Source organism: Barbus barbus (genome assembly GCF_936440315.1).
Source record: "Barbus barbus genome assembly, chromosome: 35".
In the NCBI taxonomy this organism is placed as follows: Eukaryota; Metazoa; Chordata; class Actinopteri; order Cypriniformes; family Cyprinidae; genus Barbus; species Barbus barbus.
Genome location: NC_136763.1, coordinates 20,674,629 through 20,698,744, shown reverse-complemented (window position 1 = coordinate 20,698,744; position 24,116 = coordinate 20,674,629). Strand labels below are relative to the sequence as shown.

Sequence of the window (24,116 nt, the reverse complement as noted above, 5' to 3'; positions counted from 1 at the left end):
CAAGTTCTCCTCGTTTCAATAGTGACTAATCTTCCTGTTTTCTCACAATAGGTGTTCTCTTCGCCCAGGCCACGGCGCCGACCTCATCTAACAAATCTTCTGCAGGCAACAGCGGACCTCAATCAGTTCACCACACACCTACCTCATCCTCCTCCAACAACCAATCGCCTTAGGACCTCAGACTTTTCCTCAGTGTAAAACCAAAGTCAAAAAACCTTAATACAGAAGATATGCCAAAAAAAAACAGTGCAGGAATAACTGAATCGTTCTCAACTTGAAGTACACTAGCTCAGGTCTTTTATTTACACTCTCCTTTGTTCAGGAGTCAAAGATAATCTAAAATAACAACAGAGTTTATTATAAAGATAATGAAATAATGTATATGCAAAACCTGTGAATAATTTATTTCTCTTTCTGTGAGCACACTGTCTGGCGTTAACAAGGCAGTAGGATTCTGCTTTTTAGGGTTGTATAGTCTCTGACTGACACAAGCTTTCCGTCTATAGGCAAAACCATAACAATAGTATTATTGTTATAACGTGTGACACAAACAGCTTAAGGGTCTGAACTAATAATATATTGTAGATTTTATTTTCTCTGTGTATCTGCAGTGCCTTGAAGGTTTTTCCTTAGCACAGTTTGAAAGCGCTGTTGACAGGCCAGCGTCTTCAGCACGAACACAATACAAAGTGCGTTATTGTCGAAGTTTTTGGGTTTTTTTGTGAGTTTTCAACCATTTGGTTTCCTAACGCAGAGCTTAATATCAGTCAGTGAAGATTCAGGATAGTTTAGCCAAAAATAATAACAGAAGAAATTAATACAAGTTTGCAGGGTGAGTAAATGACAGCATGTTCATTTTTGGGTGAGCTGTCTCTTTAAGGAGCTGATTCAAACATGCATTCATGACTGCTGGCAAACTCTGGAGGTCACGTTCTCCGTGAGCCTCGCAAAGGTTGCTGAGTTATGGCAGAGTCCGAACGTACCTGGACCTGCCGCGGCCCACAAACTTATTTTGGCCAATAGTTGCTCTGAAGTACAAGTGTGAAGAGTTCAGTGGTCATTTTCGTGTCAAATTTTGCCGAGCTTTCTCTCAGATCAGCAGTTTGGTTGAAAATAATTACAGTTTGACTCCAAGCATGACAGTGTAATAGGTTCATTTTAAGATCTGAACAAAGAAATCATCTTGTGTTTGAATACTACACTAACTGGAGATCTTTAGTTTGGCGTTTTAGCTTAATTGAATGCAGTTTTGAGGGGTCCAACGATGCAGGTGTTGTACAGCGCAAATCAGAGGAAATTCTAATTACAATGACATGCTTTAAAAGTGTCTTTTGAAAAATGAAGGAATTTGAAGGATGTGGCTTCATGTGTTTAACAGATCAACCCCTTCAAGGTTGTTTTAAATCATCTCATCAACTCTTCCTGGCCAGTCTTTTATCAACATGTAGCTACAGTTTATGAATTATGTCAAGCTCTTCTAGCATTACACTGTATGCAAGGTGAAAATACCCACTTGTTGGGCATCGAGAGGTGAAACGTTGAACTTCTGTCTTCGCTCATAAGAAGTTGAATCATTATTTGGAGTTTGATAGGCGAGAGATGCTCCAGGCTGTATGGAAATGGGGTTTTCTTAAACCGAAAGCCTAATTTTGATCTTGCAGGTCAAATTTGGGCAATTTAAATGCCTCGAGCCCTCATTTGGGATCAAGCTTGCAGCCTTTGCTTTCGTAGCCGAGATCCTTAACCGTCAAACTGTTAATGCTCACTCAATGCATATAATTCACAAGGACCACAGTTGCTGTACAGAAAACAGTCTAGAAAATGTTACCTTTTCTGTCTGTATTGTACAATTTTTTTTTTTTTTTTTTTTAGTTTTTTTTCCTGTTTAGAAAAGGACACCTCATTTTAACACCCTTCAAAGTCATTACTGCCAAAATCTCTACCTCAAACTCATTTATCAGCTAAGATCTGTTTGCAAGCTTTGCCAGTTCATTTTCACATGGATCGGTATACCGGCTGTGAGGAAGAACAGGGCATTTTATTCTGTGAATTTGATTCTTAATGTATTAGCCGTGATATCCAGCCCCTTTTTGCTTGAAACTGTAAAAACGCCACGTTTTTCTTCAATCTGTTCTCGTTTCATCTACAAGCCCGCCTTTTACAACCAAATCCTTCAACTTTTAAGTGACACGTTGATGTATAACAGTAGATCTTTATTGTAATGACCTTTCCTTAGTGTGCTTTATTTTGATTTTCTAGGAAACACCACACAGAGTAAGACAGATGCACATAACACCCGTTTCAAGCTGTTGGTATCCAGGTCTGTTTTTACTCCGCTATATGCCTTAACGTATGCAAATTTGAATATAGCATGCTAATGTAGTCAACTTTATTGCAAGGACAACCAAATTGCTGTAAAATAAACCTTCGCTGTTATTGCAGGATGCCTTATTCTTTGTTTGCTTTTTTTCTGTGCAGATCTTAACGTTACACTAAAAATCAAGTCATTCACTTTCCATTTTTTGGACCGCTGTGAAGTTTAGGTTTTACGTTATAAGACGTTTGTCGTCTTCTCTGGAAATACACTTCTACCTCTAGTTACACAGATATGTTCATCTTAGTGCTGCGGTCAGTGCACGTAACATTTATTTCACACTTTTATAATGGTAATGCTAAATGTTTCCACATTGACTCAAGGATTAATGGCAAGTATATGAATTTTTTTTTTTTCCTTTCTATTTTTTATTTAATTTTTATCTAAATATCCTTTTCTTTTGTGAGTGTTTTTGAGTTTGGGCTTGCTTAGGTTGAATCTGAAATTGCTCCTAGGAGAGACAAGGTTTTGGTTACGGTGTTTTGCGTACTACTGTGCACCAATTCCACTTTTTAAAACTTTGAATTGCGTCTTGGCCGCTTCTATAGGGGTGAAGGACAAAGACAATCCTAACCTATTTAATCTAATCTCTGTTTGTGTGGATAATTAACTTTATTTTGAAAATAAATATATTGATATGTAACTGGGGGGGTGGATATGGGATCCAAAGAATGTCTCACAAGTGCCGTTATGGCCAGATTATTATGGATTGAAAATACTCTATAATCTATATTTTGGGAAATCATCGCACCACAACTGTACCTCTCTCAGTGTGAGTGCTGATAACCCAGATACTGACACAAAAACACCTCAACATGTGTTCAAAAACAAATGTAGTTATAGTAGATGGACTAGAATTGTTCTTTTTTTGTTTGTTTTTTTAAAGTTATTTGCATTTTGATATGTTGTAATGTAAAGGTAATTCCGGAGCTCCAGTTTGGATGTGTCTGTTTTCTGTTGCTTTCAGTACGTTATTGCCCTGTTTAAAATAAAGGAAAAAAAAGTCAATGTTGATGAGTTTTGTTGTTCCAGAGTTTGCAAAATGTACTCTTGACGTTTACATTTTATAATTGTCAAGCATCAGATTTTTCAAAAATGAAGATTTTCAGCTGTTAACAGACATTGAATACAATAAAGTGTAATTCTGACGAAATGTTAGTGGTTCTTGATTCATTTCAGTTGAAGAATTTAAGAAAACCCTGTATATTGTAGAAACATGTTAACACAATGCTTTTCTACAGTACATAAAAACTGTTTTTTGTTCAGAAAGAGAACTTTTAGAGGTGCAGGAGGGTTTTTTATTTTTTATTAAATCTAAATGACATTGATATATTAAATGCATGTTTTGTATTGCAATCATGTACATTTATATGCACTTTTTTTTAATTATAGCAAATGTAACTCCACATAACTTTTTTTTGTCATAATTGTAAACTTTTTGAAATGTAATTTCACAAATCACTAGTATGTTGCCAGTATAGCAACGAAAATTTTTTTTTTTTTAATCTTAATATTATTTTTGACCAGCTATTGCAGGTCAAACCTAGCAATGACACTTGTTTTAGCCTATTAAAAACATTCCACTGAAACTTAGAGTATTATACAATTAGTACAGCATTACAATTAATACTGCCATTTTTTGTGGCCGTAATTTTACATTAATAAATGACGTGTTTCTGCTTTCTAAACCATAACTCTGTAAACAACTGACTTCCGCATCACGTTGCGCCATTGTTTTTGAAGCTCCGCCCACCGCATCGGGCGTGTGTTCTGATTGGCTAACGCTCGATTGCGTATTTTTCCTCAGTTTAAACTGCGGTCAGTCCGTCTGGAAACAGCGAGACGAATCTAATGGATCGAGTTCATGGAGATAAACGCGACGTTTGAACATTATTCCTGAGAGTTTAAAATCCATATGTCCGTTGAAGACGTGTTTTAATCGGGGCTCCAGCAAAATGAGACTTCGCTCGAGAAATATTTTAAATGAAAACCCGACGACACCGTGCCGCCGAGCCGCTCCGGAGACCCCGCTGCTCCACTCCCAGGTCAGTCTTTCTGTGTTGAACACGACATATGAAAAGCAAACTAAACTTCTGTGTGTGTTTGGTATGACTGAGCGTGTGTGGACGATCTGCACAGGCCTTGTTAGCATGATGCTAACCGATTTAAAGCAAGAGATCCGGTGAGCGGAATTAAACAACGTTACTATATTATTTTTTATTTAGAATATCACAAACCACCATTAAAAAAACATGTTATTGTTCATAAAAATAATAGTAATTTGTGTATTTCTGCTGAGTGTCGCAGTGCTGCCTCAGCTGTTTATGGGCGGGGCGAATTCTCAGTCTAGCCAATAAGACTTTAGTATTTTTGAATGGCATTTGGGAAGTTGTATCTCGTCCAATCAGCGTCTCTGTGTATTTGAGCACATGGGTCTTGTTATTAAAACGCGTAAATTGATAAATGATATTCTTTGTAAGAGATCCGATGGTAGGCATTTTTTAATTGCACATTTTTATATCAAAAATACATTTCTTAATCACAGGTTTATTAACTGCCCGGTTTGTTTGCGCTTTAGGATGAAGTTAAAGTTCTTCAAGACTGCATGAATCTGGACCCTGATGATGTCCCAACAGTAGCCAAACGTCCACGGATGAGGAGAAAAGCTTTATCAGCTGTTGACAATAAAGGTACATCATTGAATTTGACCATTGTTATTTAAGAGTCTACTAATGATGATACGGTATTTATATCATGCTCACATTTGTATTTTTAGAGTCAGATTTCAAGACCCCAGTCCGTCAATCATTGACTCCTGCTGCTCGAAGCCTCTACTCTCCTGCAGTGCGCTTTCTCACACCCCCACGAGACAGTCAGTGCATTTAAACAATTCTGATCATTTATTCCACTTCAAATAGTTGAAAGTTTTTGCCAATTTATTAGCATGGAGCCCAGTACTTGACATGCACAAGAAAAACTTAAATCATGGCCACTTTGTACTAATTTGTTCCTCATAGTAATTTGGTTAATTTGGGGATATGTACATTAACTGTGTCAATTACATGTATAGCTAAATTGAGGTAGATACAGTTAAACTTACAATACAGACATCTTTATTCGTTTTTAGGTTAGGTTTAAAAAAAATAAAAAATTCAAGTAACACTTTTTTTTTGTGTGTGGTTTCAGTTTGTTAGCCGTAATATCCCTGGCAGTTAATAAAAATGAAAAAAACTAATGAACTCAAGTTCAAAACACGACATGTTCTCACACTACAGATATCTTAAAAGCTTTCAAATTGACATGTACTACTTGTAAACCTGATTTGAATCACTTTTGTAAGTGTCTGACCTTTATTATGAAACATTTTGTCCGTACTCCATGGTTTTAAACTGAATTTGGCACAGACCTTTAGACTGTTCTGAATCTGTGTGCTGTTTTTTTTTGTTTCTAGCTAATCCAATTCATATAATTCCTGGTTCAGACTTCCAAACAAGCCCGAATTCCCATAGAGTTCCTTTGAGGGGGTGATAACTTTTATACATCAACCCCCTGTTTTATTGCTATTATGTTTTTGCATCTACTTGATGAGATTTGCTAGTGATATGTTTGCAACACGCTCTGACTGATTGGGGATTTCATCTAGTTATGGGTTGTTGTAAGCTGTTGTTTATTTTAATAGGAGAGCCGCCAAACACAAGTCCCATGTTCAGTCCTGAACACCGCGTGTTTGGCTACAGTGCTGCCAGCCCTCTTTCAGAGGATGAAGAGAATGAAGAAGTGTTCAGCCCGTGAGTCTCTTCTTCAAAGGATTTAATTTTGTGCGCTTCAGACTGATTGAGGTTTAATTTGAAATGTTTGTTTTTCTCCTCAGTTTTATGTTTATTAAGAACATTCCGAGTCGTTCACAGCAGTCCAGGCCCGTCTCAGCAGTGCGGGACATTCCGCCAAAGACGAGGAGCACACCTGCTGCTACCCTGGTGCTCGATTTGGTAAGTTATTTTGACAATAGCCCGCTCATTTCAACATTTTGGTCAGAATGTGACTGCACTGATTGAATTTGCATGCAGTTTGATGACTGGAAACTAATGGCAGGGCCATTATCAGCTGGGCCGTTAATGCTCCCGCTCTGAGAGATGCTTTAACTATCATGTAGGCTAAATGGATTGAGGTTTAGAGGTGACTGGTTTGTGATTCTTAGTTTTATTTTTGTATGATTCTAGGATGAAACCCTCGTGTGCAGTTCACTCAATGTGATTCATGATGCAGAATACACCTTCAATACCTGCTTTCAAGATCACAAGTACAAGGTTGGTAAAACTATAAGTTAATGTTCAAAATTAAACATGTGCTCACCTTCAGGCCATCCAAGATGTAGATGAGTTTGTTTCTTCATCAGAGAAATGTAGCATTCCATCACTTGCTCACCAGTGGATCCTCTGCAGTGAATGGGTGCCGTCAGAATGAGAGTCCAAACAGCTGATAAAAACATCACAATAATCCACACGACTCCAGTCCATCAGTTAACCTCTTGTGAAGTGGAAAAACTGTGTGTTTGTAAGAAACAAATCCATCATTAAGGCGTTTTAACTTTAAACCATCACTACTTTAAACCATCACTTCTTGCCAAAATATTATACCCTGTTGTCCTTCCACATCACGAAAATCCACTGTTTTGACTGTTAGGCTTGTATACGGTGCATAATTCTCACCTAATTCAGACAAGACATTTTTACTGGACTCATATTTTATAGCCAGAAGCAATGGTATGGAGTTAAAAACATCTTTATGATGGTTTTTGTCATCTTTATGATGTACTGGAGTGGTGTGGATTATTGTGATGTTTTTATCAGCCGCTTGGACTCTCATTCTGACGGCACCCATTCACTCCAGAGCAAGTGAATTTCTCCAAATCAGTTCCTATGAAGAAACAAACATCTACATCTTGGATAGCCTGAGGGGGAATACACTTTAAAGGCACAATATATAAGTTTTCGCTGCTAGAGGGCACACACTCAAAACAAACAAAGAAACAAACTTGGTGTGACTGAGTGTGGAATCATGGGAGTTGTCGTCTTCATCCCCACAGCCGATGCAATCCGATGGGATTCGGGCAGAAATCATGTTCATGGAAGAGCTAATGTCTTAAAGATTTAATAACGTCATAGTATGAAGCAGGGTGAGGCTGAAAGCCGTCGAAGCGAAACGAGGCCTCTGAACGAGCGCGACACACGGCTCGAAAGCAGCGGAGCTTTTATTATGCCACAGTCGATCGCTTCCACTTCTTCCGGTCGTTAAAGCAGCGCTGTTTTATCATACTAGATACATTTTAAAGTTCTGTTATAATGCTACTGTGTGGTCGTCACCTGTCTAATAAAAAGCATAACATATTAAAGCGTCTTTGGCGTTTCCATGTTTTCTACAAAACCGGAAATATCGAGGGTGTATGACGTCATTGGCAGGCAACGCAATGACCAGGGACGAGTCACAATTTAAAATGGCTATTTCTCTGGATTTAAACATACTTTGAAACATTTGGGATAATGTAAGTACACAAGTCGGCAAAATATATAACACTGTTCTAGTGATTTTTGGATTTTTTAATTAAAAAAAAACTTACATATTGTGCCTTTTTAAGCAAATTTTTATATGAACCATACCTTTAAGCTTCTTATGCATGCATTTGTTGGAATAGAAGTTAACATCCTGCAGCTTTCATTAAAGTCTTTCAATCGTGTTGATCCTGTGATTCATTAGACATCTTTTCACAGGTTTACGTGATCCTCAGACCATATGTCAAAGAGTTTCTACAAGCCATGACCAAACATTTCGAGGTAAACATTGTGAATGTTACACTAAAACAGAGATGAATATTTGATGTGCTACATTTTATTTTATGTTTTATTTTTTTTTGATTGGACGTTTACATGCCATTAATGCAACCATTAAGATTTGTGATTTTGGTTACATGCCTAGAGCTGCTTTTGTTATATAAAACATAGAAAATGGTGTTATTTAATAAACACAAGATTAAATACAGAACTCTGAATGGCTGTTTAGAAGATAATGTAAATGTGACTTAATTTCTTCTCTATAACAAGCGGGTGTCAGAAAGGTGTTTCTGCTTCTCCAGAAAGGGACTTTTGCATTTTCATTTATTTTATTTTATTTTTATTTATTTTTTTTTGGGTCTGAACGGACAAAATAGTATGCAAAAACCTGATCTAATTTTTGTGCTGAACATTTGTGTTGGTGTGAACAAGCCTTAAATGTTGCCAGTGGATTAATGTATTAATATACCCATTCTGTTTTGTTTTTCTGTTCCAGATGTTTGTTTACACCTCTGCAAAAAAGGAATATGCAGAGAAGATTGTAGATATATTGGACCCTAATAAAAAGCTCTTTAGGTGAGAGACATGTTGAATCCCATATACCCTAAATTGTGTGGAAAATGCTTCTCAGCTGGGCATCAGCAAACCTGCCTCATAACGCTCACTTTTTCATTGACCTGAGAGCCAAACGATGGTCTAATTGACTACAACTTGAGCTAAAAGATGGCTTTACATGTCCGTGCTCTGCTCTGTCTCTGAGCGCATACACGATATCCTCCTGAGGAACAGTGCAAGTTCCCTTTCGCACTTTTAAAAACATGAATAAATCTAATCAACTTTAAGCACGTACCATTTTGCAAAAGTCACGTTACTTGATTTTATAGATTTGCACATGAAATTGAGCTTTTTTTGGGGGGGGGGGGCGGATACGAAAGCGCACTGCTAGAAATGGAGCAGAATGGGGCGCAATAATCGTTTTATCTCGATTATTGTATTTTCATAATCATTGGAGGCCAAAATCGAAAACTGCATTTTGATTAATTGCACAGCCCTAAGTAACTGAAAGCCTCTGCTCTTCTCCGTACAGCCAGGGTTGCCAGGTCTGCATGACAAAACTAGCCCATGCCAGTCAAAAACAGTCCAAAGTAGCGTAATCCACTAGACCATATCCCAAATATCAAATCTCAATGTCATTTCCATACCTAAAATACATATTTTACACACATACATTACTTTATCATAAACAGGATTTGCTGCTCAACAGATCCTGAGCTCATTGACAAATATCTGACGATGAGTACGCGTGATTGCGAAATCGAAAGTGGAAGTGAACAGCGTGTAATAGAGTACACATGATAGCGACTCCCTTATGCGTGAAAATTGTATACAATATTAGAATGTTTGAGTGTGCAGGTGGGATTGCAACACACACATTATGGCAATAGGGCGGGATTAAGAAAACCGTCCTGCGCAGAGCTGACAAGGCACCATTTCTCATTTTAATTTAGTGTAACTAAAATGAGTCTGTTTAAACTCCCAATAATAAGGAATTATTTGGAGCTATTCACTTTTCTTTGTTTACAGGTCACAAGCTTTGCTTTGAAGAAAGTATGAATATATACTGATGTGGCTTTCTTTGTTTTAAAGGCATCGTTTGTATCAGGACGATTGCGCCTGTGTGCTTGGACACTACATTAAAGACTTGACCATTCTGGAGAGAGACCCGTCGAAGACGGTCATCCTGGACAACGCCCCACACACCTTCCCATATCACGTACGCTTGTCTTTACCTTTTCTATGTAAATGTGTTCGTTTAACAGTGCCATGTTCTTATTGGATCTGTGTTTGTTCTTTCTAGCTGATGAATATGATTCCCATAAAAAGCTGGACTGGAGATCAGGAGGACCGTGAGCTGCAAAAGCTCATTCCGTACATGGAGAAACTAGTGCATGCGGTGAGTGTTTTTAGCCATTAACATCTATGCAATTATTTTTTTAAATTAAGATTATATAGCATAAAACTATTATTATTATTATTTTAAATTAACTATAAATTTCCTACCCAGTTCAAAAAGGCATTTTATTGAAACTAATAATGTAACTAGTAAAGTAGAGAGTAGAGAAAACAGGCTAGATACTATCGTTCCTAAACAATCATAGATGCAAACTCCTCACCTTTTGGTCAAAACTCACCTTTTTGAGATCAAAATAGGTCACCTATGAGATTTGTGTAGATCCAATGAGAGTGTTTTTTTCTTTTTACAGTACTATAAGTATCAATTCATATCTGTACCCACTTATAATCAACCACTTTTAAGCGCTCCTGTGTGTTTTTGCGTGCACGCTCTGGTTTCGGTTTACAAGTTTATTTACATGTTTTTGCAGCGTTGAGTATTGTAGCCAATCACAGGCATCTCTGTTGAAAGCATTGGCCAGACAGAGGTGCTCTCTGTAGGTTAATCAAAAGAATCCCCTATGAACTCATTTTTGTTTTCATAAGTTTACAGAGTTCTACACGCTTGCAAATCTACCTAATATAATCACAGAGAGAGAAAAACTCGTACTCACGGTATAAATAAGAGCTTGATTGTGTAGTTAGTCATTGATTTATCAGGAGTTTTCAGGTCAGTTGCGCTATAAGAGTTTTGCTCTGTTTCTCTAGATTCTCTACATAATCCATTGACAATTTGAAGAAAAGTTTTGTTTGTCTAAGAGGACCGAACGTCCACATATACAAGTGTCAAAGATTACGCGAGTGAATCTGCTAAATTGTTCCGTCAGTCATTGCTATGATTGACAGTGATAACTACCCTGGGTGGAACGATCTATCTGACAACCGATGTCAAAAATAGACCTTGCGTTAAGTGATGCAGAGTAACGAAACCACAACAGCAACAAGTCTGTGTTGGCTGAATATATTTAGCAGCTTCTACAGTTAAAACACTTTTTAATGTGTCCTTTTTAAGGCAAAATATGTAGTTTTTAAATTAAAACTGAGCTATTGAGTGATCCTCTGCTGCCATCTACTGGATTTAATGGTAGTTTCATGTAATTGTCATCTCCAAAGGTTTTTTGGCACATTTTTTCATCATCTCCGTGAATGAAAAGTGAATTTAAGTGAATTTTACTGCACAATTGTAAAGTATTGTATAATTGTTTTAAATATCGTATACGTGTTTAAAAAAAAATGGGGGGTTGCTTGTCTTGCGTGTGTGAGTATTATGTATTTATTTTTTATGAGTACTTGTTTTAAGTCTAAACAAGTTGTAATTTTTAGTACTGATTCAATTTTCTCTTTTTTATTGTGTTTCTAGGATGACATCAGAAATGTTTTGAAGAAGAGAAACGATCACTTCCACAGGCTGCTTTCTGAAGACTAATCCCTGTATTAAATGTAAAGCTATGCTTGTAAATGCCAGTGAAATTCCCATGCTCCATACTATATACAAGGCCAAATGTGTTGTATAATTTTATACTCTGGTATAATAATAGTGCTTATATGATAGAGAAGAGTCTTATCATCCTGGTCAGCTGGTGTTCTGACCTTTCTTGAAGAATAGGACTAGATTCTTTATTTATTGATAAACCTTGAGATATTTGTACAGGTTTGTGCCATTGGAAGAATGCTTTCACACTTGAATCTGTTGAAATTCATTTCAATATGTATTGTACCCAGAATTCTATTTTTGATGGATGCTTAGGCCAGTTTTCAGTAACCAATAAAAAAAAAATTGTGTTTCTGAAAAACGTGGGTCTGTAACTTGCTCTGTTTGTTCGACAGACATGGATAACACTTAAGTTGTTTAGTTTGCTAAGAAAAGGTGTGCTATCGCTTTAAGACAGTCTTATAGTCATGCCATTAAATATTGCATGCACTACACAAAATTCTACCTTTTCTTTTCTAATCAGATTATCTAAGCATCTTTAAATGAAGATGCATTTACTTGAGATGCATGTTGAAAAATGTCCACGGAGGCGTTTTAAGCTCAGATCAATGAAATAGTTCCAAAATATAATAGAAAGCCTGTGCCACGTTGATAGAAAGATTGAAACCAAGAGCGTAATGAGAGATTTACAATCATTTATTGTAGGCTGGTTGGAAACGCCAAATTCGGTGAAGTGTTTTCAACACAGCACAAAGGTTAAATCTGTTCAAACTTAGCTAAATTGTTGTTCTGATTAACTTTAGTTAAATTAAAATGGGAACAAATTAGTACAACATGGCCACGATTGAACTAAAATAAAGCAAAGAATTCAATTACTATTATGTTTCCATTTGTGAACACTATCAAGTTATTTACCTTTAGTACCTTTTGAAATGGTTTTGCCTTTATTTTTCAGTTTGGTAACAACCCCATAATCTCAGCGATGATTACAGCACAGCAGTCATAATTACTTTCAACCTTTACTGATGTTAAATTGTTCTTTGAAAAGACTAATTAATATGGACCAGCTTTCAGCTCTTCAAAATAAATACATTAAAAATGACACACAAGCCTATGCTGAAAACTTTATCAATTAATAGACATTCTGTTAATGTAGTTTTGTTATATATAAATGGGCAAATTAAAGTAGGAAAGTCCGTTTTTGTGGACTATATATTACTTTGATGATACTGAGCGCACGAATGATTTTATTTAGTCAAATTTCTTATGTAATGTGAATAACTTCAAATCAAGCGCTCTGTTTTGTATTGATTTTGTTTGAGGTATTTATTATCAGAGGACTTTTATTCGCTTTGAGGAATCTGCGCCACCGGAAGTAGTTGGGAGGCAAACATGGCGGCGTTGATGGGTGAGTAAACGAGCTTGATCCGAGGAGATTAAACTCTCTGGATGGCGCAGTTACTGCATTATATACAGGTGGCATGCATTAGATGTTACTAAACTACATCACCTCTTCAGTTGTTGAAGGAATTACTTCGTGTCATGAAGGACTTTGCTCGCTGACCTTGTTACTCAACTCGCTTTATTTACAGAATAAAGATATGTTTTATTATTCATGCCTTTCAAAGTCAAAAAGCCACTCAGATTTTTTGTAAATTACTGTCACAAAGGTACCTAATACCTTATTAAACGCGTAATAACGCAGAAGTTGTGAGAATTAATTTAGCGGATTATTTATTGCAGTTAAAAAAAAAACTATATACTGAGCATTGATTTAAGCACAGTAATTATTGTAATGTTTTTAATTTTTGTTATGGTTTCATTATTATTATTTGCGCTGATATAATAATAATGTGTAATAATAATGTGCAAATTTGTTTTATTTTTAATATTTTGAGATTGAAATACTACTGCACAGACATTCATGGTTATATGTGTGAGTGTGTGTGAGTGTGAGTGTGTGAGTGTGTGTGTGTGAGTGTGTGTGAGAGTGAGTGAGTGTGTGTGTGTGTGTGTGTGTGAGAGTGAGTGAGTGTGTGTGTGTGTGTGTGTGTGTGTGTGTGTGTGTGTGTGTGTGTGTGTGTGTGTGTGAGAGAGACCCTGGACCACAAAATCGGTCTTAAGTGTCAATTTTTCAAAATATTTGGCTGAGATACAACTATTTGAAAATCTGGAATCTGAGGATGCATAAAAATCTAAATATTGAGAAAATCACCTTTAAAGTTGTCTAAATTAAGTTCTTAGCAATGCATATTACTGATCAAAAATGAAGTTTAGATATATTTACGGTAAGAAATTTACTAAATAGAACATGATCTTTACTTAATATCCTAATGATTTTTGGCATAAAAGAAAAATGGATACTTTTGACCCATACAATGTATTTTGGCTATTGCTACAAATATACCCCAGGCACTTAAGACTGCTTTTGTGCTCCAGGGTCACAAATATATATTATATATTAGACATGCACACACTTAATTAACGTTAAATAATGTGTTATTTCAGTTCCCCGTCTTCCTGCCCTTGGCTCCTTTAATCTAAGGTAAATTTTGAATTAGCTTTAAGGATTTTATTTATTTATTTAAATATTAGTTTATCTTTTTTCTTATATTTGACTAATTTTGTAAAATGTTGTTAATTATTTTTTTAAACTTGATTTTGTGTTTGTGATATAGGGCCATTTCATCGTTTTCTGCTCATAAAAAGGTTCCTTTGAAAGACAAAAAGGATGAAAACACATCAAGGTGTGAAATGGTTGTATGTTGCCTGTCCTGAGCAGTTATAAAAGAAGTATTAAACTGAGTAGTAATTATTAAATGAGCATACCCTTCTTTCCAGTCTGGTCCCGTTCAGAGAGAAAAGCACAGCTTTGGCCCCAAAACCAGCTTCAGCGGTCAGCAGCAAGGGTGAATACGTCATCACCAAGCTGGACGACCTGGTCAACTGGGCACGCAGAGTACGTAACTCTCTACATGTTTACAAAAATGTGCTTCAAAGACACCAAATACAAACACGGTCATTCAAAAGTTTGCTGTCTGTAGATTTGTTTTTAAAAGAAGTCTCTTCTGCCCCACAAGGTTGCATTTATGTGATCAAAAATAGTCAAAAAATTGCTAAATATTATTGTAATTTAAAATAACTTATGTATTTTAAAGTGTAATTTAGTCCTATGATGAATTTTCAGCATCATGGCTCCAGTCTTCAGTGTCACGTGATCCTCCGGAAATGATTCGAAGAAGCTGATTTGCTGCTCAAGAAACATTTCTGATTATTATTCATGTAAAAAAGTAGTTCTGCTTCATATTTTAGTGGAAATCACAACACCTATTCAAAAGAACAACATTTATTTCGAATACAAATCTTTTGTAACGTTGTCTTTACTGTCACTTTTGATCAATGTAATGCATCCTTGCTGAATAAAATGGTTCATTAAAAAAAAAAACATTAACTGACCCTTAAAAATTGCACTGTAGTGCATAATTGTTTTCCTGTAAAAATGGGGGGAAAGTTAAAAATGTAAAATGTTTGCATTTCAGAGCTCCCTATGGCCGATGACCTTTGGCCTGGCGTGTTGTGCTGTGGAGATGATGCACATGGCGGCTCCTCGTTACGACATGGATCGCTTCGGTGTCGTGTTCAGAGCCAGTCCCAGACAGGCTGATGTCATGATAGTCGCAGGGACATTAACCAACAAGATGGCTCCTGCACTGCGTAAGGTAATTGCACCCTATCCATAATAATAAACTCCCCTTTAATATAAATGTTTAGTACTAGGTTTAAAAGAACAGTTCACCCAAAAATAAAAATGGTCATCATTTACTTCTCAAGTTGTTCCAAACCTGTATGATTTTCTTTCTTCTGCTGAACAATCTATTTTGAAGAATGTGGGAAGCCTAAAAGTCAACTGCTTCGTTACCAACATTCTTTAAAATATAATCTTTTGTGTTCACGAGAAGAAAAAAAACTAATTTACTCAGTGTGAGTAAATGACAGATTTAGTTTTTTTGTGAACTATCCCTTTAAAGCAAATGTTTATGTTATAGTGTAATAATGCTCTGCGTGCATTGCAGGTGTATGACCAAATGCCAGAGCCCAGATACGTTATTTCAATGGGAAGGTGAGAAACACTAATAAGCTGATCAGAACAAACTAGTTTATTTGTATCATACTATATCTACTAAAACTGTCTTCCTGGTAGCTGTGCTAACGGCGGTGGCTACTATCACTACTCCTATTCAGTGGTCCGGGGTTGTGATCGCATCGTTCCAGTGGACATCTACGTCCCAGGTGTGTTTCATTTAAACACCTATAACATGTTCTGTGTGTGTGTGCTACACAAACTCAAACACACGTGACGCTCGCAGTGTTTTCAGCGTGTGAGACATGAACACGAGAACTTCATCTCCAGAGCTGCTCTGAGAGTCACTTCACCAGCTGCCAAACTCAAACATCTTCACGACAGACTGACAAAATAAAAGTTCAGTTCAACTTGAAAAAAATCTGACATGATTATTAATTTGATTACACCAAGTCATTTAAATAGTTGAAGTCTTAGTAATTAATTTCAATAGACACCATTTTTGATGATAAACAGAAAACATTTGATGGAAAATAAAAAAGATTTCTTGGGGCCCTAAATTAAAAACTCTGTGGAGTTTGTTTACGTTCATTCTCAAAGTCTAACAAACACGTAGAAAGCATTTCCACCCCCATTGTAAAGCAATATTGTGGTCAATATTATGGAAGCCTGTTTCCGCCACTAAATAAAAAATAAAGGTAATTGCGATTTTCTTCTCACAATTTGGACCTTTTTTCTCGCAATTCTGACTTCTTGCTTGTGAGTTATAAAGTCAGGGTTGTTAGATATAAACTTGCAATTCTGACGATTTTTCTCAGAATTGAGAGAGAAACTTGAAATTGCAAGTTATAAAGTCAATTTCTGATGGGGGGGCGGTTCTTATAATTGCGAGTTTATATCTCGCAATTCTGGCTTGGTTTGTATATTGCAAGTCTAAGAAAAAAGTAATAAAATTTATATCTCACAATTCTGAGTAAACACGCAATACCAGAAAAAAAAAAAGTCTGAGGCCTCGTTTACACTATTGCGTTTTCGTTTTAAAACGCATAACTTTTGCTACGGTTACGCCTGGCGTTTACACTTTTGAAAACGCTGCAGAGCCCGTTTTGGTTTGAAAACTTTGGGGTTGCGTTTCTGTGTAAACGGACTAAAATGGAGACTTTTTTGGTCTATTGGACTTTTGAAAACGATGGCGTGGCTGCCCACATTCGCTCTGCGTATCCTTGACGACCGTGTAAACAATTACATCATGCTCGTTATTGTACCCAGAGATATGTATGGGTATATATTCCCCATTCGACCGCTCCAAGCACGCAGACGCATCCGCATCTATGGTAGTACCTGCATGAATGGTCATGTGACGTGTTTTCAGTGGTGTTATGTAAACGGAGATAGTTTCTGAAACGCCAGTGTAAACGAGGATCGTTTTCATTCTGAAACACCGTTTTAAAACGAAAACGCATTAGGGTAAATGGGGCCTGAGTTGTTAGAAAAAGTCGCAATTACCTTTATTTTTTTTTATTCAGTGGCGGAAATGGGCTTTCATAAAATATCGATATTGTATATGAAAAAGAAAAGTGTACATATTACTACTAGCCTACTATAGACAGAATTGTCTCCAATACGTGTGTAATAAAATGATCTGTCTGTCTGTCTGTCCAGGTTGTCCTCCAACAGCAGAGGCTCTGCTTTATGGAACACTGCAGTTACAGAAGAAGATTAAGCGAGAAAAGAAAATGCAAATTTGGTATCGCAAGTGAGGTGTGATTTTGTTTGTGTTTCTGCTCTGAGATGTTTATTTAATACTGGTCATGTGAAGGCTGATTTCTCAGGAGCTGCTCTGGTTTGAGCTCAAGCTCTTCCTCTTTGTAGCTACAATAAAGACTTTCTGCTTCACCGCTGAGTGCATTGACTTCTGTTTGATGCAGATATTTGTGTTTTGTCATGGTGGTCCATTAATTATCATTTGTTATTTCTGCATTGGGGTAAACAAAGCATATGTAACATATGTATATATAAGTAATCGACTATAAAGGTTTTTTTTTGTACTGTGTTAGAGTAATGAAAAACTATTTTTCTAAACAACTCAAAATAAAACTGCAAGTATCATAAATTCTAATATGTATAAATGCAAAAAGGCTTTATATATATATTTTTGGTTTTATTATAAAACTTAATATAAACACTTATTTTGTTTTAGCTGTTTAAGGCAACATTTCTCATTTTCAATCAGTTTAATGATGTACTAAAAACTTTTCAAATAAAACCGATAGACATTTAAAAACAACTAATAAAAATTGCAAAAGCTAACTAAAATTAAGATGAATGCAGAAAGTATAAAAGATGTTAAAACTATAATAGTACCTCAGTGATAGTAAACAACACTGCGCTCTTTGTCTGTGAATACATTCACAATACCGATATATATAAACCACAACGAGTAGCAATGTAAATTATGTTGTGTTTATTTGATGTAATATAATCAAAAAGAAAAGAAATAAGTCTTTGAATGGCACAACTAGTCATTTATAAAACCTTTTTCTAATTATTTTGGAGCAATTAAATGAAATTCACCCTTATAAATGAATTAAATAATTTCATTTGAGAGACACTTGACAGCAGAATGATTTATATAGTTTGTTTTTCTTATTCTTTAACAATAGTTGGTGTGATCATCTTATTAAAGGAATAGTATTTGCAGTCACTGGGAGGACTGATGTCCATCAATGTGGTGCTGATCTTCTCCTTTTTGAATCCCGCTTCCACCAGGTGGGGAACTTGTGTCTCCTGGGAAAAAAAAAAGTCGATTTCTCATCATATATCCACAGCACAATGATATGGATTTAGTTGCGGCAAGAACTGAGCTACTCACTTGGAACATTTGGTCGATGTCTTTATATTTGCTTTTCAGCAGCTCACCCCAGGAAGTGAGATTACAGTATGTGAGCACACCGCCAGGCTTCAGCAGTCTGTTAGCGTGACCCTGACGACACAGTTCAATGTGATTAGGAAACCCTTCGGCAAAATGGAGTGTGATCACTCGCAGCAAACATCAGCCCAAATGGTTTCAATATAACTGTCTGCCAACCTTGATAAAGTTGAACTGATGTGTGTGCCAGGTCTCCTCTGACAAAGGATATGTGTCATAAAGAATACCTGTGTTTGGATGACAAATATATGCGGAGTACTTCACACAATTGTTACAAATTTCCTTAAATGCAACCTTATATGTGACCCTGGAGCACAAAACCAGTCATAAGTCGCACGGGTATATTTGTAGCAATAGCCAACAATACGTTGTATCGGTCAAAATGACCCATTTTTCTTTAATGCCAAAAATCTTTAGGATATTATGTAAAGATCATGTCATCCTAACATAAACAAAACTTACTTTTTGATTAGTAATATGCATTGCTAAGAACTTTATTTGAACAACTTTCAAGGTGATTTTTGCAAATTTGTTTTGCACCTTCAGATTCCAGATTTTCAAATAGTTGCATCTCAGCCAAATATTGTCCGATCCTAACAAACCCTACATCAATGGAAAGATTATTTATTCAGTGATATACAAATCTCAATTTCACCCTTATGACTGGTTTTGTGTATCCAGGGTCACATATAATAATTATTTTCTGTCCAGTGCAATTTAAGATATTATATTATTAGACAAAATTTACACTACCATTTAAAAGTTTGAGGTTTGTAAGATTTTTTTGGAGAGAAAAAAGTCATTGCAGCAAATATGCAAAATATTAGAATTTAAAATAAGCATTTTCTATTTTAAAATGTAATTTATTCCTTTGATCAAAGCTGAGTTTTCAGCATCATTACTGCAGTCTTCAGTGTCACACGATCCTTCAGAATCATTATAATATGCTGATTTGCTGCTCAAGAAACATTTCTTAACCTCACAAATGTTGAAAACAGTTGTGCTGCTTCTTATTTTTTGTGAGAATGCTATTTTTTCAGGATTCTGGAAAAAAAAAACAGCATTTCTTTTCAGCAAGTCTTTTGTACTATCACTTTTGATTAATTTAATGCATCCTTGTTGAATAAAAGTATTAATTCCTTTCAAGACTTTTCTTGTTTTATGTAGTCATCGGCAAGTAAACAGCACATTTCACCTCTTTTGTACTGAAGGTTACCATTATGCATGTGCATTTAAAAAAAGATATTTTGCTTGCATTATACTAAATATTAAAATGATTTTACCATCAAAGTGATTGTCGGGTAGGGTTGGCACCACATCTTCCCACAGGCCTTTCAGAGGAACGACCTATGCAAGTATAACCAAAATAATGAACAGTTTAAGAAGTCATAAGCTGCTTTGTAATAACTCAACACAATTTGTAAATACAGCTATATTTTGTTTACTTTATGTGGTTGACTTTTGGCCCATTCCTGTAGCCTCTGGAACACACCATCGTTGCACTCAATGATCCAATGCTCCTCAATGGGGAAGGACTCCACTTTAGTGGCTGCTATGGCCATTCCAAAGCCGATCTCGAGCACCCTTCCACCTTCATTCCCAAACAAGAGGAGAGTTTATGCTTTTTATGTGTTTTTTTATTCATAATTCAGTGCTTCTCACTACAACTGCATCCAAGTGTATTTTACTATGCCAGATATTATTGACAGAGTGGCGGTCATGGGAAAGGTCCCGGAGCTGCAAGAGGTGATATTTCAGAAAGGAGTAAAAATAGGCAAGTGAGGAGTAAAGCAGAGGTCACTAGTGTCCTGACCTTCTCAAACGAATAGCATTTCTAGAAATCCCGTTGATGTGGCATGCTCTGTGCGACTATGAAACCATGTTTAAGCTTTTAAATGAGAACTAACTGCATCTAGTGTTTAACATCCACAGTTTGCGTGTGAAAGTTTTGCACCTGCCGTCGTGGCACAAGCACGTGGTTGTGTCACATTCACAGATTACGAAATCTTATCTGACTGCTACAACGTGAACGTTCACGCTCTATGATTTCTAGCTACTTAATATTAATTAGGCAACGCCATTGGTCGCTCCAGGAAGGTTTCGAAGCAACGTCAGCACTGCTACATTAATATTCATTAGCTACGTCTCTGAGAAGACTCGTTTCTGGAATCGGTTCTTTCGAACAGATCTTTTAGAACTGATTTAGCGGTCATCATGGTGTGACATACAATGTTGTAAAAAAATTGACGTTTGATGTATTATTTATCATTTTTTTCAATTACTTTTTGGTCAGATTATTGGCATATGAAAGATAAAGCGAAGAAGGCCCTTGCTAATCAAACTTAATCCCAATTATTAACCCTGATTTGGACGTATCCAAAAAAATACGTCTTTTGTTTTTCTAATTTTCCGTTACATAAATACTGCATATTCGGACATAAAATAGTTATTTTTGCATAATAAACACTTTATTCGGACAGTGCACGGTTCAAGGAGTCAGTGAGTTGATGACCGATTCACGAATGAATCGTTTGCAGGTTTGTTCGAAAGATTCGATTCAACTGAATGATTCATTTAAGAATCGGAATCCATAGTAGAATGCTTAATTTTACAGTGTTATTGAGGGCATGTCTCGTTTTAAAGGTTTTGACGGATATTATTGACTCTTTTAAATATATAGGACTGTTATAAAGTCACTTTCAACGAAAACGTAACGCAACTAATCGACTTTTTTGACTCACTGTTTCAGCTGATCAAGAATTAAAAGAGCAAATTACCTTTAGATGCAGCAACTGTTGCAAGAGAGTGCATGTATGGAGTCTCCCAGCGCTCCATAACAGGTTTTCCCATGATCTCCAAGTGTGTGTCTGACTCATTGTAGTCAGCATTCGCGTCGTGCCACACTTGTTTGCAGTTTTCTCCCTTTGAGAAGATCGGCTGAGCGGTGGTCATGGTGGATTGTTGAACTTTGACAGATGTGGGGTGGTGTTGTATCAACGCGCAATGGCTGAAGAGATCGTATCTGTCGTGCCTTGAGTGTTATATATTTAAAGAACTGCTGATTGTGCAAGTATCAGTGTAGTCAAAGAGTGAGCGTTGATAAGGAGTCCACTGAGAAGGGGGTGGTCTCTCACATGCATTGCTCTCTAGACAGACAGCTGGAACAGCTTCTGATTCATGGTGGTTAACCCAACAGCTGAAACCCTCACTATCCTTTACTATTTAAAAAGTCTGGGTTATGCAGAACCACTGTGATTGTAGATGAAAGTACATGATGGCACTTTGATTTGCTGTGCAAAACCGCATTGAAAATCTGTGAATCAAAGGGACTGTTACCCAACAGCTGTGAACTCTTGTGCCAGATCATGCTTGTCTTTATTTGCATAGTTGTATCTATTTAATCTGTATTTATTTTTACATTCTACCTTCAGTGTTTTTCTGTATGCACCAAGGGACTGAGAGTAACGCAGTTTCAATTCTCTGTATGTATGTGCTATACATGTGGCAGAATGCACAATAAAGCAGACTTTGACTAACATGGATCATCAAGGTCTGCAGGAGCTCATATCAGATTAAATAAAGACATTTTCAATTTAACTTTTCACACAAATTGTTATACAGCAAATATAAACTGATCTAAGACTTGGACTCAATCTTATACCATGGTACTGAATGATTACCATATACATATCATGCATGATACATGTCCAAAAACATGGTATTTCTGTGATCTTTGTCCCACCAAAAATAAAAAGAAACAGTACTAGTGTGGTGCCTTTGTACGTTTAAGTAGGCATGCAGTCTGACTATTAACTCTAATCACGTAGGCCTGATAAGGTTGTGCAATCGTACAGAACAAGTGGACTTCCTGAACTATTTACATGCAGAACGGCCACATTTTTTCAATATTTCAGTTAATAATTCGTAGGCTACTTGCATATCCAACATTCCTGTGTTACAAAATAGTTAAAAAATAATATTGTGTCAGAATTGGCACATCTGTGCTCTGCTGCAACACTTCTTCACATTCTGTGAGCAGCAAATAAGGTATATTGGAATTAATTCATTTAAACTGACTATTAGGTTTTGTGGTTGTATGTTATTTGGTCAAATCAAAAATACATTGGATTTAATCACTAATAGATGTGTCTGCGACAACCCTCTTTGATTTTCATATTCTATACAGTAGTAGCTCATTCTCCTGTCCTGTAAACACTGATAGCTAACTGCACCCCCAACAGTGTATTCATGAACCTGTTGAACCAGGTTTGCTGATAGTACATTGCAAACAACTTATTACTGAATTACAATTAAGCACACTAAGAACTGACATTTCTTAAAGAGACAGTTCACAAAAAAAGGATTCTGTCCTCATTCACTCACTCAAGTCATTACAAACCTGTACGATTTTCTTGATTTTTGTTTGATTTTGAAATTTTGAGAATGTACAGGCCACTTTTTCCATGCAAATACATTAAATGGGAACTGAGCTTTCTGTGTTTCAGAGAGGACCGTGAAATATGAGAAATGTTCTATTTCAAGACTTTTGAAGTCATATGATGGCTTAATGTGAAAAACAAACTGAAATATGGAATAAATCTTCCCTCCAGTGAACTGTTAACCACAACCGGGTCAGTGAGTCTAGCCATGAATCAGTTGGACTTGCAAACAAATCATTCAGACCTGTTTTGTGACCTGGAACACCCAAAAAGACCAAAAATAATGATTCATTGGTGAATTGGTTTTTGCTGCTTTTCTCATGAACTTTCATGAGAAGAGAGCTGGATCAATGGCAAAGCTGGACAGCCTCAGTCCTCATTATTTCTCACTATATTAAAAGCCAGAACATTCTTCAAAAACAAACGTATTTCTGAGTAAACTTTTTTGAACGTACTCATGCTAGTATGCTAATAGCTATCAAAGGTGCTATTGTTTACTTACGCATCCACAATGCATGCTAATGTTAACTTAAGGGGAGACACTGCAGGCAAAAACACATTTTTTTTTCGTGCATCTGTCAAGTTTGAGCTTTTGGGCTTTCCAGACCAATGGAAAGAAAACATCCAAAAGACACTGTTAAGTGTTTCTTTTATAGTATTTCATCTCAAAAATGACTTTTTTTTATCCTACACTGAGCCATAAATCACCACTTAGACACACCAAACTTTACATTTTTATTCCTGCCTAAATCACAAATTTACAGAGGGATTTGTTCATATATGATTTACAACATTTTACCCCCCCCACCCAAAAAAAAAAAAAACAATTGTGAAAATATATTGTTTTCTGTCTAAGTATTTTGACAAAACTGAGATCTGTAAAAACATTTGACTCTAATATGTCAAAATAAATAAATAAATAAAAAGGAAGAATTTTGTAGCTGACTTCACCCAGTGTTCAGACATTTATGCAAATTAGCACATATTTCATTAAATAATGCTTCTTTTGCATATTTAAATCTAACATTTTAGAAAACTTGTAATACAAAAAATATTTGCAATTATCAATGTAATCAATGA

General features: G+C 36.2%; 4 protein-coding genes across 4 annotated transcripts in view; 3 read left to right on the top strand and 1 right to left on the bottom strand.

The window, feature by feature from the left end:
• LOC306854977 (AT-rich interactive domain-containing protein 3A-like) overlaps positions 1–3,524 on the top strand; it is a 40,130-nt gene extending 36,606 nt beyond the window's left edge. Inside the window, exon 9 of the mRNA XM_079393337.1 lies at positions 52–3,524. Coding sequence (XP_079249463.1) covers positions 52–173 — 122 coding nt within the window. The 3' untranslated portion in view covers positions 174–3,524. The remainder of the gene's footprint in view (positions 1–51) is intronic.
• Positions 3,525–4,164: 640 nt separating this feature from the next.
• LOC306855125 (CTD small phosphatase-like protein 2-A) lies at positions 4,165–12,080 on the top strand. Its single transcript, XM_079393575.1, has 11 exons — positions 4,165–4,419; positions 4,953–5,064; positions 5,151–5,246; positions 6,054–6,162; positions 6,246–6,363; positions 6,595–6,681; positions 8,143–8,205; positions 8,699–8,778; positions 9,850–9,976; positions 10,061–10,156; positions 11,516–12,080. Exons 1-11 carry the CDS (start codon positions 4,330–4,332, stop codon positions 11,579–11,581), a joined length of 1,044 nt encoding a protein of 347 aa, XP_079249701.1. The 5' UTR covers positions 4,165–4,329; the 3' UTR covers positions 11,582–12,080.
• An 856-nt stretch (positions 12,081–12,936) lies between these two features.
• Positions 12,937–17,714, top strand: LOC306854647 (NADH-quinone oxidoreductase subunit B-like). Its single transcript, XM_079392828.1, has 8 exons — positions 12,937–12,995; positions 14,096–14,132; positions 14,266–14,334; positions 14,429–14,546; positions 15,127–15,306; positions 15,661–15,707; positions 15,789–15,877; positions 17,331–17,714. Exons 1-8 carry the CDS (start codon positions 12,980–12,982, stop codon positions 17,426–17,428), a joined length of 654 nt encoding a protein of 217 aa, XP_079248954.1. The 5' UTR covers positions 12,937–12,979; the 3' UTR covers positions 17,429–17,714.
• A 397-nt stretch (positions 17,715–18,111) lies between these two features.
• On the bottom strand, positions 18,112–21,753 carry gamt (guanidinoacetate N-methyltransferase). The gene is made up of 6 exons (XM_079393041.1): positions 21,375–21,753; positions 20,043–20,188; positions 19,881–19,944; positions 18,757–18,824; positions 18,541–18,651; positions 18,112–18,455 (listed from the first exon to the last, which is right to left on the bottom strand). The coding sequence occupies exons 1-6, from the start codon at positions 21,547–21,549 to the stop codon at positions 18,315–18,317; spliced, it is 705 nt and encodes a 234-aa protein (XP_079249167.1). The 5' UTR covers positions 21,550–21,753; the 3' UTR covers positions 18,112–18,314.
• Between the last annotated feature and the right edge of the window lie 2,363 nt (positions 21,754–24,116).